We start from the raw sequence: 16,154 nt of genomic DNA, 5'->3' as shown, positions 1-16,154 counted from the left end.
AAGATTATGAGGAAAAAAAGTAAAATACATTATAACCCGGACAAAAATGGGTGTTGACAGCTGTCCCTCTTTACTTATATTTTGTTAGATAATATGAAAATGTGACATTTTCAAATTATCGTAGTAAAAGATAAGTAAAGATAAAGACACTAATTTTGTCCGGATTTTCAAACGGAAAAAGATGTGTAAAAATCGACTCAAACGTGTCTAACGACCAATTCCGTGAAGAGAGTCATGATTTGGAAAGTAATAAAAGACTTAACCATTCCATAGGAGAGGGTCTTAATGTGACAAAAATCAATGACCATTCCATCGGAGAGGGCCTTGATGTAAACATAAGAAGATCAATGACCATTCCATCGGAGAGGACCTTGATGTAAACATAAGAAAATCAATGACCATTTCATCGGAGAGGGCCTTGATGTAAACATAAGAAAACCAATGACCATTCCATCGGAGAGGGCCTTGATGTAAACATAAGAAAATCAACGACCATTCCATCGGAGAGGGCCTTGATGTAAATATAAGAAAATCAATGACCATTCCATCGGAGAGGGCCTTGATGTAAACATAAGAAAATCAACGACCATTCCATCGGAGAGGGCCTTGATGTAAACATATGGATAACCATGACCATTCCATTGGAGAGGGTCTATACCTGAAAGGATGAACCTGAAGGTGATTTTGACATGTTGGCAAACATCATGTGAATGCTTAACATCGATGAAACTTGTACACAATATTTGTACCGATTGAATTTTTTCAAATTTTCTCTTTTTGAACAATTTTTTAATTGACTTTCATTGATTTTTATGATGTATGATGGATGATGTGATATGATGAAAGTGCATGATAATGGCGAAACATGTCAAAGGGAATCTTTTGCACTTTTATTTTTTGCATTTTTTTAACAACTGGCCTAAGACGCTAAGCAACTTGGGCTTTGTGGGGTAGATTAATCTGGATCGATGGGCCAGACAAAGTTGGGCTTAGGCCAGATAAAACTGTGCTTGGGGACCAGACAAAGCTGGGCTTAAGCTAGATAAAACTGTGCTTGGGGCCAATACGAAACTAGGCTAGTGAGCCAGATAAAACTGGGCTTGGGGGCTCAATAAGATGAGCTTAGGGGGAAACCAATACGAATTGGGCTTGTTGGGCCATTGTGAAACTGGGCTTGGTTGGGCCAGTGCGAAACTACGCTTGATAGGCTAGACAAAACTAAGCTTAGGCTAGATAAAACACGGCTTAAAAGGCCATTCAAAGTTAGCTTTATGGAAAGTACGAAACTAAGTTTGGAGGATATATAGGTCTTTCATGAAGATGGCCATCAATTTGAGAATTGTCAAGAAGATTATTTTTGTAAATTGATTCCTTCAGAAGAAACAATGGTTGAAGAAGTATGATTCATGAAAATTCTCACTAGTGTAGTGATGTCAAGATTCTGTTGCTTTCTGAATCAAGTGTCAACACACGACACGACAATATGACATGCAAATGGTTATGCATGATAGAAAGCACGTTTTCTTATTTTTAAGCACAAGGAATCAAAACATTATTGTAGAGATCAAGATCCTGAAATGTATGAATGCATGATGAAAAACTTGTTATGCTCTGCCTTTTTGAAGTTTTGTTTTTTTTATGATATGTCCTCTTTTCAGTCATCAAACTTATTATTATGGAGAACGCATGATGAAATTCGAAGTATTTTGAAATGAAGTTTTTGAAAAGAAAGTAGTGATTGCAAGAGAGAAGTGACAAGGTGTTCAGACATTGGTAAGCACGTTTTTAAAGAGGAGAAACAAGGTGCCGAAACCTTGGCAGGGTGTTGAAACCTTAACTTAAAGAGGAGAAAACAAGGTGCAAAAACCTTAGCAGAGTGTAGAAACCTCGACTTAAGCAAGAGAAACAAAGTGTCGAAACCTTGGTGCGGGGATCAAGGTGTCGTAACCTTGATATGTAGGAGAAAACAAGGTGTAGAAAACATGGTGTAGGGATCAGGGTGTCGTGACCCCGATGTGCGAGAGAAAACAAGGTATCAAAACCTTGGTGCAGGGATCGGGGTGTCGTAACCCTGATATGTCAGAAAAATCTTTATTGATAAGGATTTTGTAATTTGAAGGAGGAAACATGAATATATGTTGATCTTTTTGTGTTTTTGAAGGAGAAGGATTCGATAACCATTCAAATGAATGAAAAGGGCTTTTATCTAAAAGATTTTTTTTGGACTGAGGGCAACATATGTTATGGTTGTTTGTGCAAGATGCATGTCATTATGTCAACTCATGAATGATGAATGTATGTACAACCCTTTTTGATTTTCTTGTTACTCAAGGTGTTAAAACCATAATGCTAGAACTAGGGTGTCGAAACCCTGATATGCATGAAAACCTAAATGTGTGATGGAAAAAGGTTGGTTGTGCCTTGTCTTTTGATTTTTCTATGCATGCCTGAGTCAATTGTTTTATTTGCAATCATCAAACTCATTGATTTTGAATGTTCCATGAAAGTGAGGGATGTTACACATCTCGAGGTCCAACATCTGAAATGATCATACATTTGACTTTCTCCTTCGCAAAATTCATGTGGACTTGCCTGAATTTGCAAACAAGCATAAAGTGGGGACTTCTGGGTATGTTATTCCTCACACACCCCTTAAAGGAGAAGTAATTTGTGAATGTCAAGGCGAAAAACACAAGAGTTCCTAAAAAGGTTGCCCCAATTTTGGTGTTTTAGAACAAGTGCTTGAGAATATGGACACGGAATGTTAGGGCGAGAAACTCATGAGATACACAAAGTTACCTCAATTTTGGCGTATCTATAAGAATTTGTAAGAAGTATGAATTTTGTGTCAGAAAAGATAGTGGATATGGAAGGGATTCAATCAAAAGGATTGCCTAAGCTGGTTTATGTTCTTTTCACTTGCCTTTGATCAGATGACATGAAGTTTCCTTCTTCTTGAGACATTTTATTTATTTATTTATTATTTATTTATTTTTTGAAATCAATTCTTTGGTCTGATCAACTTATTGAGAAACTCTATTTTTATATCATTTTCTTTTAGGCATCACCCAGATAACATGCATAAAAATTTCAAGGGTTTAGAAGGGGTCGGATGAGGTGATGAGGACTGACTAAAGAGTTGACGCAGTTCGATTTGGTCTCAGTGCACCATATGTTTGGGCTTGCCCCATCTATTGATGACATGAAGAAAATGATAGGGACTTCAAAAGTTGGCCCAGTGTGAGAGAATGGATTGGCCTGCGGGTACAAAATGGGTTTGACTTACTCTATTTATGATGAAAAGGGTTAGACAAATTAAGAGGAGTTCAAAGATTTCTCTGATTTGAGGACCTAGATTGATGCACAAATTGTGTCTGATCTGCCCCATTTATGATAAGGCATGGAGTGGTGGAAAAAGATTGGGATATCAAAAGTTGCCCCTAGCGTGACCATGATAATCAAGGTGAGATTGCCCTATAACTGGTCATATGAACGGTGATATGAAGCAACTGCTCAGTTTGGATTTTAGAGAAAAAGGTTGGACAATTGTATGACATTGTTGGACAAGTTTAGGCTGAAAGTGAAGGATCTAGTAAGAAACGATGATGGAGTCCATGAGGAGGGTAAGAATGAAACAATGAAAGCGGATGCCTCTTATCTGTCTGGTTAACCATGCTTATCTTAAGAACCCTTTAGAACTTGTTAATCAAAAACTTCCCGACTCACTAAAAGCAAATCTCCAGACATATTTTTCAACTTTTATTTTTCCCTTTTTTTCTTGTTTTTTTTTTCAAAATTTTGGACAAACCTTTTAATATGTCAAAATGATTTCCCCCTAAAATTTTTGAAAGGTAATGACAAACAGTCTTGGATCGATGTGGGCTTTATTAAGCTTGTATTGTGGTCAAGGCTAAGGGTATGAAAGCAAATGTGGATAGTAAAAACTCAAAAAGATGTGATGGTATTTTGGAACAATGATCTTTGAATAATGTTGCATCATAAATTCATTTGCCTCTTATGTGTTCACCATTTCTCTTTTTTTTTTCTAAACATCGATTCTCTTTTTTTTTGTTTCTTCTTGATGTAACCAAATCATCATCATCATTTTTTTGTCTTTTTCAAAATTTTTTTTATTCTGATGGATTTTTTTATTGGTGAACCGTCTATCAAACAAAAGTGTAAACCATCAATGTGAGGTGACCCTTGTTCAAGGTAATTTGAAAGAAAAATATTTGCTCTTTTAAGTCTTAAATGGGTAACAAGGGATCACATTTTGTGTTTTATGATAAAGAAACATGGCCACACATCATTTCCAAAACATGATTATTTTCTCTTTCAAGAAATTTTAACTCAAGAAAAAAAAATTGGTTCATGTTAAAGTTTGTCCCTTGCTTTATTCTTTTTTTTTGCCTAAACCACCCTTTCAGGTTTTCAGTCTAGCAGACATTTTTTTTTTCATGCTAAGAGATTTGCTCAGTCTATCCAGGCCAGTGTGCCCCTTTTATGTTGATCCTCCATGAAATTCAAAATGTAGGGATTATGGTGAAAATGTAATGAAAAAAGGATGAGTTTGAAAATCTCATGTTATGCAGATTAGACAAATGCTTCAAAAGATATGATATCAAACATTATCTATTCATTCAACCTACTGATTTGACCAAAGCATTTTTTTTGCCAAAACTGCCTTCTTAGGTTTTCAGTCTAGCAAACTTTATTTTCTTTTTTTTTCTCATTTTCCCTTTTTTTTAATGAAGTTTTTTTTCGTCTCGATGGATTCAAGGACCACCCAACAAGTGTAGACAAGGATAAACTTAGAAAATCTACCAATTCTAAGGGTTTATGTTTATCAACTTGGGTAATGCCAATGTTGATAGGGCAAATCCTTCATTGTAGGGACGCCGAAGGATGGACCGTTTCAAACCATGTGCACATGAATGTCTCAAAAGAAAAGGTCAAGTCGTTATTTTTGATTAAACATTTCACCCCAGAAAAGTATGACACCCCATTATTCTTTCTTTTTTAAAGAAGTGAATTTGATGATTTGCGAGAAAAACAAGTGACTCAAAATGTGACAACCTTTTTTTTTATTTCCTTCCTCTCTTTTGCAGAGTTTGTTTATTTATGAGGTGAGATGCATGATATGGATTAAAAAAACTATGTACATGCCACTATGACTAAAAACAACAATTGCAACGCAAGTTTGTGCCCAAGAGGCACTTACTCACTTGTATGTCAATGCGATTAAAGAGTACCATGCATGATATGCAACTAATTGAAAAAACCTACATGAGATGTAATGCATGCGCCTCAAGAGGCATTTATTCCCATGATATGATGACGAAATGTGATACGATTATTTGGAAACATCATGCATGATATGCAGAGTGATATAATGAAATGCATGAATGCGGAGTGACATAATGAAATGCATGTTTATGCCTCAAGAGGCGCTTATTTTCATGAGATGTGATGTATGATATAAAAATGCTATGCGTGATTGTGCCTCAATAGGCACTTATTCACATGTACATTATGCACACCACAAGATGATGATTAAAGCAAGCAATCTCCCTTTGTGCTTAATAGAGGTTTGGTGCTTAAGGTCTAGGGTGAAGTACATGCGCTCACCGGGATGGTTCCCTAAACTTAAGGATCAAGGTCACTAGAGCTATGGCCCACTTCATGATATTTCCCACAATAGTTGGTATACAACAAAGAGTGAGAGTACCAAGAAAACAAGCAAACTCTAGTTGGGGTTCTCACAATGACCACTTGGAAAGTTCATCCACTGTGGCACTGCTACACAATCCCCTCTAATTCTAAGTTACACAGACCCAGGTATAGGGCCCCACTCATGATATGCACAATGTGTGTGTGAAGGGAGAATGATGCATACCCAAACCCCCACCTGCAAAAAAACCAGAAAATTTCCCATGCAAGTAGAGCAATTCCATATATATCAAAATAAGCAAAGTAATTCACACACAATTAATCCAAAACGAAAATATATACAAACACATATAAAGACAAGAATATACAAATGAAATAAATGGGGAAAGAAAACATTAGGAAAATCACATCAAGTTTGCATATCTAATTAAATGACTTGACTCTCTAGCGTCCCCAGTGTAGTCGCCAGTTGTCGCAACCGAAATCGCGACGGGAGGGCGAACCGAAAAAATAAAACGGGTTTAAAAAAAGAGATTTGGAGTCGCCACCATAGTTATTCTGGAAAACTATGGAAAACCATAAAAATAAAACAAGTCTGCTAAAAACCAGATTTTAGATTCGGGAGTCGGTTACGCGTAGGGAAGGTGTTAGCACCCTACCGCACCCGCCTAAGGGCGGTACCTTTAATTAAAAATGCAAAGTTGATGTGGTTTTCAAAATATTAATTTTCCCCAAAAATAATAAAACAAAAATGCTAAAAAGAAACAAAAATATTTTTTAATTTTTTAGGCCCGACAAGGATTGACCTTGGTCCTACGTATTCTCATTCAAAATGAGAAATCAGGGGTACGTAGTTCTTTAAAAGATATTTGGAAAACAATTTGAGAAAATGATTTGATTTTTGTGGAAGTGAACCTGACAAGGACTGGTCTTGCTCCTAAAAAAGACGTATTTTAAAAAAGACTTTTTGCTTGAAAATGTTGATATTTTTGTATTTTAAAAAAAAATTGTATTTTTTTTTTGGTATTTTTTGAATTACTTGAAAATATGTGTCATACGACGCGAGCGGTCGGGCAAACACTAAAAGAAAAAAAAACTATTTTTGGTATTTTTGAAAATGAGTGTCACACGGTGTAGGCGACCAGACAGACACAATAAAGCAAAAAAAGAACATTTTCCGTTTTTTCTATTTTTCTATTTTTTTTTGTAATTTTTATAATTTAAAACATTTTTGTTTACTCTTTTTTTTTTGAGAAAAAAATATATATAAATGACAAAAAAGGATAAAAGAAAATTTAATAACAAAAGGACAAAAGTGAAAGAAAGAAAAAAAAAACTAATAATAATAATAGGGTGCATGAGTAATGTGTGAGGTGCATGAAGTAAACATAAAACACAGGCCCAAAACAAGATAAACATAACAGGGGTGCAAGGTTATTGATTATGGTGGTGCACGAAGTAAAACATGAAACAAGGGTGACAGGGGTGCGAGGTTAGTAAATATTAAGAGTACTCGCAGACAAAATTAAAACAGGGGTGCGAGATGAAGGAAAAAGGGGGTGCGCATAGTAAAGCATGAAACAAGTGTGGCAGGGGTGCGAGGTTAGTAAATATCAGGGGTACTCGCAGCAAAATTTAAAATAGGGGTGCGAGATAAAGGAAAAAGGGGGTGCGTAGAGTAAAATGTGAAACAAGTGTGGCAGGGGTGTGACGTTAGTAAATATCAGGGGGTACTCGCAGCATAAAATTAAAACAGGGGTGCAAGATAAAAGAAAAAGGGGTGCGCAAAGTAAAACAAATCCAATTTTCAAGAGCTCTCCTTCACAAACACAAACAGCTCCTTCCTCATCACCGCAGACCACCACCACGACTCCAACAGCAACCGTCGTCACTGCACGTCCCACCGCCGGCAAAAGACGCCGCCGCCACCGGCGGTCACCGTCGAAGGTGTCGCCGGCTAGAACAAGCCTCCCGAATCGCCTCTTTTCTTCCTTCTTCCCCCGCGCGACCACATGACGGCACCACTTCCCTTCACGCGAGACACCAACTCCCCGGTCTGTCAAAGCCGCCGGCAACGGCGCTAAACCATACCAGAAGCGACGCCGGCCTCCAAGGTGCTCCAAGGTTCTTGAACCTCTTCCCGCACGAGCCACACCGGGTTTGGAAGCTACGCCTCCAAGCCTTACTGTCGCGCCCCAACTGTGATCGGAGCCGCCATCACTATCCCCTTTCGACTTGTGCTTTACTGTTCCGAATTGTGCTGGGTTGTGATGATGAATTTGGAGTGTTGTATTGTCTTGTTTGTGGTGTATGCAAATTCGGGTGGTGTTTGTATTTGTGTAGGTGGAATGGCGTTGATGATTCACGGTGGTATTGGGTTGGGGTTATGTGTTGTTGGACGACTCTTGCCGATCTGTTCAATCTCTCTTCTCCTTCTCAAAGATGTTACTTCTCCTCTTTTGTAGTATTGTTTCCTTGTGTTTGTTTTTTCAATTTGATTCTCCTCTGTGTGGTTCATCATGAATTCCTGATGCCTATATTTCTTGAGCCATGTGAGAAGTGGAAAGGGGGGTTGCTTCCTGCAACATGGCTATCCTATCTCCTGTCCACCATAGACACCATCTTTCCATTGTTCTATGCAATCTTCTCTCTCTTATTATTTTTTAATCTATTTTATTTTTTCTTAAATAATAAAAAGTAAAAAAGGAATATAAAGAAAATTGTAAATAAAATAAAAATAAATAAAATAAGATTAAATCGAAGAAAATAATAATAATAATAAAATAAAATAAAATAAAACAAAATAAAATAAAAATAGAATAGAATAACAATAATAAAACAAAACAAAATAAAATAAAATATAAAATAAAATATAAAATAGAATAGAATAATAATAATAAAATAAAAGTAAAGTAAAATAAGATGAAAAGAAAAAAACAAAATAAAAGTAAAATAAGATTAGGAGGAAAAAAAGTAAAATACATTATAACCCGGAAAAAATGGGTGTTGACAATGTTAGTAACGTATTCTCTCAATGTTTATCTATGACTTTGCACTTATGTTTCATAAGTATGTCTTCATGAAATAAAATAATAGAAAATAAAAAATAATTGTTTGAGTTTTTTAAAGGAATTACTTAAAGTGAAGTCAAAATTATTTTCCTTCACCTTGTGAGAGAGTATATATTGATCATTCCTAGGTATAAAGGTGCATTGCTCCTTTCCTTTAAGCTAAAAATAATATAGCTTTTATCATGTCTCTAGTCAAATCGCGCATTTCAATCATTCTTCTTGAAATGAACAAAAAATTCATCGTGAACCGCAAAGCAAATTCATCAAGCCAACAAAGTGAATTCAAAATAATGCATGCAAACTCTGGTTATTCCTCCAACAAAAATGCGACATTAAATGAAGTAGAAAAGAAAGAAAAATTTCATATTTTCAATAACTATTCTTCAATTTCAAGAATTTAACAAGATTTTTATTTGCAACACAGTTTTTGATAACCCATCTCGGGAACCTGGGATCCATTTTTGGGGAGCTAATTGAGTCCTTACAGATTCAGAATTATCAAGTTCGACCACATTGACAGAAAAATCAGAGTGACGAGAACATTGTAATATGTGATGCAGTAAAAAATATTTCACCTATCTTTCCCACTAATTACCAAAACACTTTATCAAACATTAAAAAATGTCAGATTTTGTTCTATGTAAGGAGATAAGAAACATGTTATGGCAACATACGGAGACAACATGGTATTTACTCATCACCAGTTTCTTTTCCTGTTCCTATCAATTTACATCCCTTGAACTTTATATTAAAATTTGATGAAAGAATGCCTCAACATTCCAGGGGCCATAATTTCAGCTTGCAGCAGTCACAAGAATCGGGGTTTGAAAGAATTGATTCGTGAGAAAATTGATATGAAAAGAAGAATGGAATGAAACTAGTGGTTGCTGTGTTGGTTCCTCTCTGGAGGAGGGGCTGTCCAATACTCCTTAACTGCTATCAGTATCTTTTGTCTCTCATAAGGTCCTTCTTCATGGTCTGTGATTCTGGTATCCCATTGCATTTCATCTGCAATGATCTTCACCTTCGTCAACACATCCACATCATCTCTCAAAATCACACTACCTTCTGGCCTCAAAATCCTATCCATCTCTAGAAGAATGTCCACCATATCACATCTGTAACACATTCATTCAAAAACTTAGCAAAGAGTTTCTCAGCTTTCGGAGGTAACTAGAAACACAGGTTGTGTTATTTAGGATTGGTTTCTTAGTATTATTACCTGTTCTGGTAGAGGCTAAAAACTGAATCACCGTGTATGAAGTCATATGTTCGAGGGTAAGTGGACATGGCTTCACACCTGAAAAAAGAAAAAAAAAATAGAAGTGAGTTATACCAGTTTTGATAAACAACTCAGGTTTCGTCTGCAAAGGAAGAAAAGCATACCAGTTTTGATAGGTTCCAATCAATCCACGTTCGTATACAACACCAAGGGTGTTGATTTCAGCCTCAACAGGGACAATGTTCATGACCCACACAGGATCATTAACCAGTGCAGCTGCAAAGCCTCCCAAGTAAGAATTCATATCAAGCAGGTTTCTATATCTTCCACGTTCTGCTAGCTGATGGTCCAATCTCTTGTAGTATGCCACTCTCTTTTTCCATAACCGAGTGTTTTCTCTGAACATCTCAGCTGTTATTCCTTCCAAACTTTCACTCCTAATCCTTGGGGGAATTGAAGTTAGTCTCTCAGGCCATTTAGACAGTCCTCCACCACTAATTTCTTTTATGTCCTTTACCTCAGGAAGAGGGGTCAAACATGTATCTAGCTTAGTGTACCTGCAATGAAAAACGCTTCATGAAGGAGGCAACCTAAAGGAAAGTGTTCAATAAAAAAGTAATATAATTACTATCTTAATTAAAAACGAGTTAGATATGTTTTTAGTCTCATAACTTAGACACAGAGTTGAAATTCGTCCTTGTTCCAAATTTTGAAACATTTTGGTAACCAACGACGTTAACTTTTTTTACGTGTTTTAATGGTGTTTCAGGTTGACATCTGAACTGATTATACCATTGGACAAGTTCTAGTTCAAAAGCTAGCCTGAAATACCATTTAACACCTAAAAAAGTTTATATCGTTGAGTTAAAAAAACTATATCCATTCAACTCTAATTTTTAAGAACAAAAATGTATCAAAGTTTGAGATAAAGACTAATTTCAATTTCGCGTTGAGGTTAAGCATTTAAAAACATATTTAACCTATCAAAAATTTACATTGGCCACTAATCAAACTACGTAAACAAAACTTTTTGGGACATTATTATAAAAATCAATGAACATATGATGCACAATAGTTTATAGTTAGAGAACAAACTTTACACCAGATAGACTATTTTCTCTCAGAAAAGAACATTACATCGGAGGGGCAAAAGAAGAATATTATCATCTTCTGAACTACTCAATAAGATGCAAGAACCTTCAGAAATGTAGTAAGAAACAACGAAGAATATGCCATACAAGCTCATGGAGCTAGGTAGCACCACATAGCTACCAAAAATAGGTTCACTAACTAAAGCTGCCATCTGACAGAGCACATTGTGCTGCCTAGTCTCTTTATCATTCAACTAGTTTTGGTATCATTGCTAAGCTCTCTTTGGCAGCAAAAACAGTTTTCTTTTTTTCTTTTGACAAGAAACACAACAAAAGATGCACAAAAAGCTAAAACCTATAGCACAAGGAAAGGAGCTAACACATGTACCAAAAAGAGAGCCAAAACACCGAGATGTTTGATTTATCCTTTTCTGTTTTAACTTTTAAGATTCATCTCTCTTGGAGAGTAAAATAAGTAATAGCAGTAGTTTGATAGAAAAAAGTACTATTCAGTAAAATGTGTATATGTACACACATTATAAATCATGCATGTATTAGAATACTATCAGTTAATTTTTGTATGAACAAGCAGAAAACAGCCTTTTATTATTTTTATAACTTCGTTTTCTGTCTTCATTGTTTCTTGGATAAATGTTTTAACTGATTAGCCTTGATGAGATGAACATCAAAATCTTCTGAAAAAAAAAACTGTGATTTACCATGCTGTGTCAGGATCCTGTGCCTCACCACAGAAGGGTCTACTAGTCTTGAAAATCTTTCTCTTGAGTCTGCAATGTACATGATTGGTTGGCTTCTGCCATACTGCAAGATCATCCTTCTGCACCAACTTTTTCCAGCATAGACTCTTTGCCACATCCTCAATCTCATCTTGTTCATCTCTGAGACTCTCACGAGTTCTTTCCCACCCTCTCCAGTGACTCTCATAGTTTATTGGTGGCCCTGATAGAATCCAATACCCCCCTGGACGTAACACTCTATCTACTTCAGTCAAGTATACTCCTTCTGCCAAGAGCACAAACAATGATCACTGTCACAGTTAAACAATGATCCAAAAGGAAATAATTCATCAGTAATTCCTGTATTTCTTGTAGTACAAGAAAAATTCTACAAATTATGTATTAACTAATTTTAATTTATACAAAAAAAAGTTAACTAGTACTACTTCCTATTATTTTTACAGTTGTTGAAAAGTTCATCAAACTATGACCTTAGAGTGTTTAGGGACTAATGGGTGTACCATACTTGCCCCAAGGAATGAGGCAGCGTGAGCAATGAGCCAAGTCAAAGGCCCTTGAAGGGTATGGAAGCCTGATTGAGGCAAGAATTCCAATCAATGCAGGAACACCTCGTTCAAGAGCAAACTGAACCTGTGATATATGAGTATCTCTTGGTGCAAATGACACTGTTAAAATGTCACGTGATAGAAGATAAGCTCCAAAGCTTGCAACCTGATAGTTTTAAATATCACACAACAAAATTCTAGATATGAGTTTTAAAGATACTAATACAAAAATCAATGGTTATAGCATGTAAATAATTTATGATTACATGATAATAAAATGATTACTTTTACGGAAGGTGTGAACCGGTGAAGTCTTGGGTAGGTAACTTGTAGATTGGGAAAGGGAATGCATGATTGAGATGGTTAGGTTGGAATGTGTCAATTTCTTATTGAGCTTTTCACTCACTTGTTTTTCAACAAACAACTTAAAGACACAACAGAAAGCAGATGATAATTGCCATAAAGTGAACCAAAAGCAAGTTTGGACTGTTTAGTAATTTAATATTGTAATGTCTAGTTAAATCATTGAGCCCAAAAAGGCACATGCTTTCCGATGAATACAACAAGAGAGCAAATTTTCTATCTCAATAATTATGCTTTACTTCGATTTGAAGGTAAAAATATAGAAGATTTTTTTTTATTAATATCTTTTTTCATTTGGGAAAAAGAAAAGTGAGAAAAAGTAAAATCAAATACGCATCGATTTGTATCCATTTATACATTATATACGATGTCTCCAACGTATATAAGTAGCTTGAAATTCAACTTTTCAATTATTTAGGTCATTTTCTCTGATCAAGAAGAAAATGAAAAAAAGAAAAAGAGTAACTATAGACAAATAAGATCTTATCAGAACTCAATTTTTTACTAAATATACTCCTTAGGAAACTTCGTCAAACCATTTAAGAAGTGACGACCGTTTCGACCACAACAATATGATATTCCCAAAAATAAGTCAACTCACTTAGGAATTTTCGTCAAAGGCATTGTATTCTATGTTATATTTATTAAAAATATAATGAAATTATAAGCTTATTTTAAAAAATTAAATTAAAAATATACATAATAAATAGGCTAGTCTGCCCTAAATTACCATGTTTTCACTCCTAGTTTCATGTAAAAATATATAAAAAACAAAATGATAGTTTCGCAAAAAGAAAATACAAGTAAGCATCCCAACCACATATTTAATATCACCATGAACCCACATTCTCATTTCAAAAAATTTAAATGAAAAATCGAATTATTGCCAAAATTCATCATAAAAAAATGATGGGGAAATACCATTCGTGCATATATCAGTATTCCATGAACTAAGAACAAAAGTAAACCCGGTTCATCATATACCGGTCTACTCAACCTTCATCATAAAACTAAATTTTCTAACCTCCAAAATTCTATAAATAATTATACTACTTTTCCAGATTTTAAGTAACAATTTCTCAAAAGAGTATCAATAAAGGCAACTATTGTAATCAATTGACAATTTTAAAACATTTTTTATATTACTGACGAAACAAAGAGAGATTTTTATATAAATTTTTCCTAAAATTTAAATAATAGCCTTGTACTTAAAAATTATGTTAATTATGCATTGAGCATAGCGAAATGACAAATACCGGGGGTTAATGCATGATATTAAGGAATGGTTCTGGCCGAGAAAAAAAAGAGTTTGAGAGGGAACCGGTTCGGGAAGAGGCGAACCGGGATTCCGGTTGAAGAAATAACATGAACGTACCCCACAACCGGTGTCGATAGCGGTTCGGATAGACCCATCCCGGAGATTGATAAGCTTTCCAATGTCATCAATGTAGCGATCTGCGCCACGTGGAAACATGGTCCCACCGCCGGGGAACTTGAACCGGTCCCCCTCGAACCGGACCCAGTTCTGCCCCTTCTTCTCCACGGTCAACTCCTTGTGCGGGGCGTTCGCGAACCACGCGGCGTCGCGGCTCGCCGGCCACCGCAGCGGCTGTTTGTACCCGTAAGGCGCCGGAATCCGGCATCGGAGGACATCCTCCGCCGCCGGACAGTGCCGCTCACGGTAGGCGAGTCGGGCTCTCGGGAACTGGAGAGAGCGCTTCTGGTCCTCGCAGGGGGTGTACTCGGAGAAGGACCACGCGCAGGGAGGGAGGTGTGGTCCACGCGCCTCCGTGGGAGGCGGGTCCGGCATGCTGTGCTGTGCGGCGAATTCGAGGTTGGTGAATGATGGGGCGGTGGAGGTGGTGGTAGTGGTGGAGTTGCGGTGGAAGCAGAGGGAGGAGGTGGTGGCTGCGGCGGCAGTGGCGACGGTGGTGGTGGGGTAGTTGCGCCATAGACCAAGGAAGTAACAGAGGGTGCAGAGGAAGGTGGCGAAGGTGCAGAGGTAGAGGTTGGTGATTAAAGTATTTGGCTTTTTTGAAGTGCAGTTTATGAATTGGGTTAAGAAGTTATTAGAGTTTGCCATGGCTTCTGAGTTTGTTCTTGACTTGAAAGAGAGAAGAAGATGGTGTGGAAAGTGTTGAAGTGATGAAGAAGTGGTTCAGTTGAGATGATGATGATGATGATGTACCATTGGTTGTTGATTATTGGTTGAATTGTTTGTAACAGTTTGTGTTTGAACTTTTATGGTGAAGTTGATGCCAAATCAATTTCATCTTCTTCACTTTCGTCTTTTCATTTTACTGTATAAACAAAACAAAAAAATATATGAAGATGATGATTATGCTAAAATATCTTTTAAGATTGAAAAATGATGTACAACATTGAAAAAGAGAGGGGACATCAAACGTACTGTGCAAAATTTTATATATATATATTTACAAATATGTAGAGTTGAGTTTTAATGCTTTTATAGATATTTGTGTTTATGATTTTGCAATGCACTGTTATATTTGTGAAAGCTTTTCAAATTCACTGTTTTTAATATTTCAAACGTTATTTAAATCATTATTTCTCTTTAATATGTGTAATTTAAATTAATTAAGATTTCAAAATATAAAAAAAAGATTGAAAATCGATAAAAGAAATTATACGCGGATATATACACACACATTTCATTACGAGAAGGGTAATAATCAAATATTTAACATGTCTGAATATTGAGAATTTAAATTAAAGCAAAAAATAGTAGAAAGCAAAAATACATTACAAAAGAAGTAAAATATCAAAAATATATTAAAAAGAAGAAAACAAAACCAAAAGAATCCGTCACTTCAATAATTAATATGGTTGTTAATTTTTTTGGCCGGTTCGTTTTGTTTTATTATCTCTTCTTCTTTTCTTGACATTTATCACAAAAGTATTATCTTTGATTATTAATTTGGATTTATATTTATATTTATATTTATGATTCATATTTATTTTTGTATTTGATTTTATTTAATTGAATCTTAATATATTTTTTAAATAAAATTTATTTATTTATTTATTAAATTAATATTAATGTTTATAAGTGTTATGGGTTAAAATCTGAATAATTTTCTAATTTGTAATCTTTTTGTTTTTTGTTTTCTTTATCCTCATTTGATTTTACTTTTTTTGTTATCTAATTTAACACTTGATATATTTAAACATTATTAATAGGATTATTTAAAAACAATCAAATTAACTTTATTCAATAAATATTGTAACTCAATTAAATAAAAAAGTATATAAAAATAAAAAAATTAATTTTAATATATAAATCAAATTAATAATTAAGTGAAAACATTGTGTTAAACATTCTCACATCATATTAGGATTATGTGTGGATGATAAAAATATTTATGCTTGTTAAAAGTGGATATTAGGGATGTCAAAAAAATCTGTACCTGCGG

General features: G+C 35.3%; 1 protein-coding gene across 1 annotated transcript; it reads right to left on the bottom strand.

The window, feature by feature from the left end:
• Window positions 1-9,296: 9,296 nt before the first annotated feature.
• LOC114167034 (probable methyltransferase PMT15) lies at window positions 9,297-14,989 on the bottom strand. The gene is made up of 6 exons (XM_028051941.1): window positions 14,096-14,989; window positions 12,313-12,523; window positions 11,774-12,077; window positions 10,128-10,520; window positions 9,964-10,041; window positions 9,297-9,859 (listed from the first exon to the last, which is right to left on the bottom strand). The coding sequence occupies exons 1-6, from the start codon at window positions 14,801-14,803 to the stop codon at window positions 9,619-9,621; spliced, it is 1,935 nt and encodes a 644-aa protein (XP_027907742.1). The 5' UTR covers window positions 14,804-14,989; the 3' UTR covers window positions 9,297-9,618.
• Between the last annotated feature and the right edge of the window lie 1,165 nt (window positions 14,990-16,154).

Source organism: Vigna unguiculata, chromosome 10 (genome assembly GCF_004118075.2).
Source record: "Vigna unguiculata cultivar IT97K-499-35 chromosome 10, ASM411807v1, whole genome shotgun sequence".
Lineage (NCBI taxonomy): Eukaryota > Viridiplantae > Streptophyta > Magnoliopsida > Fabales > Fabaceae > Vigna > Vigna unguiculata.
This window is presented reverse-complemented; position numbering and strand designations above follow the sequence as displayed.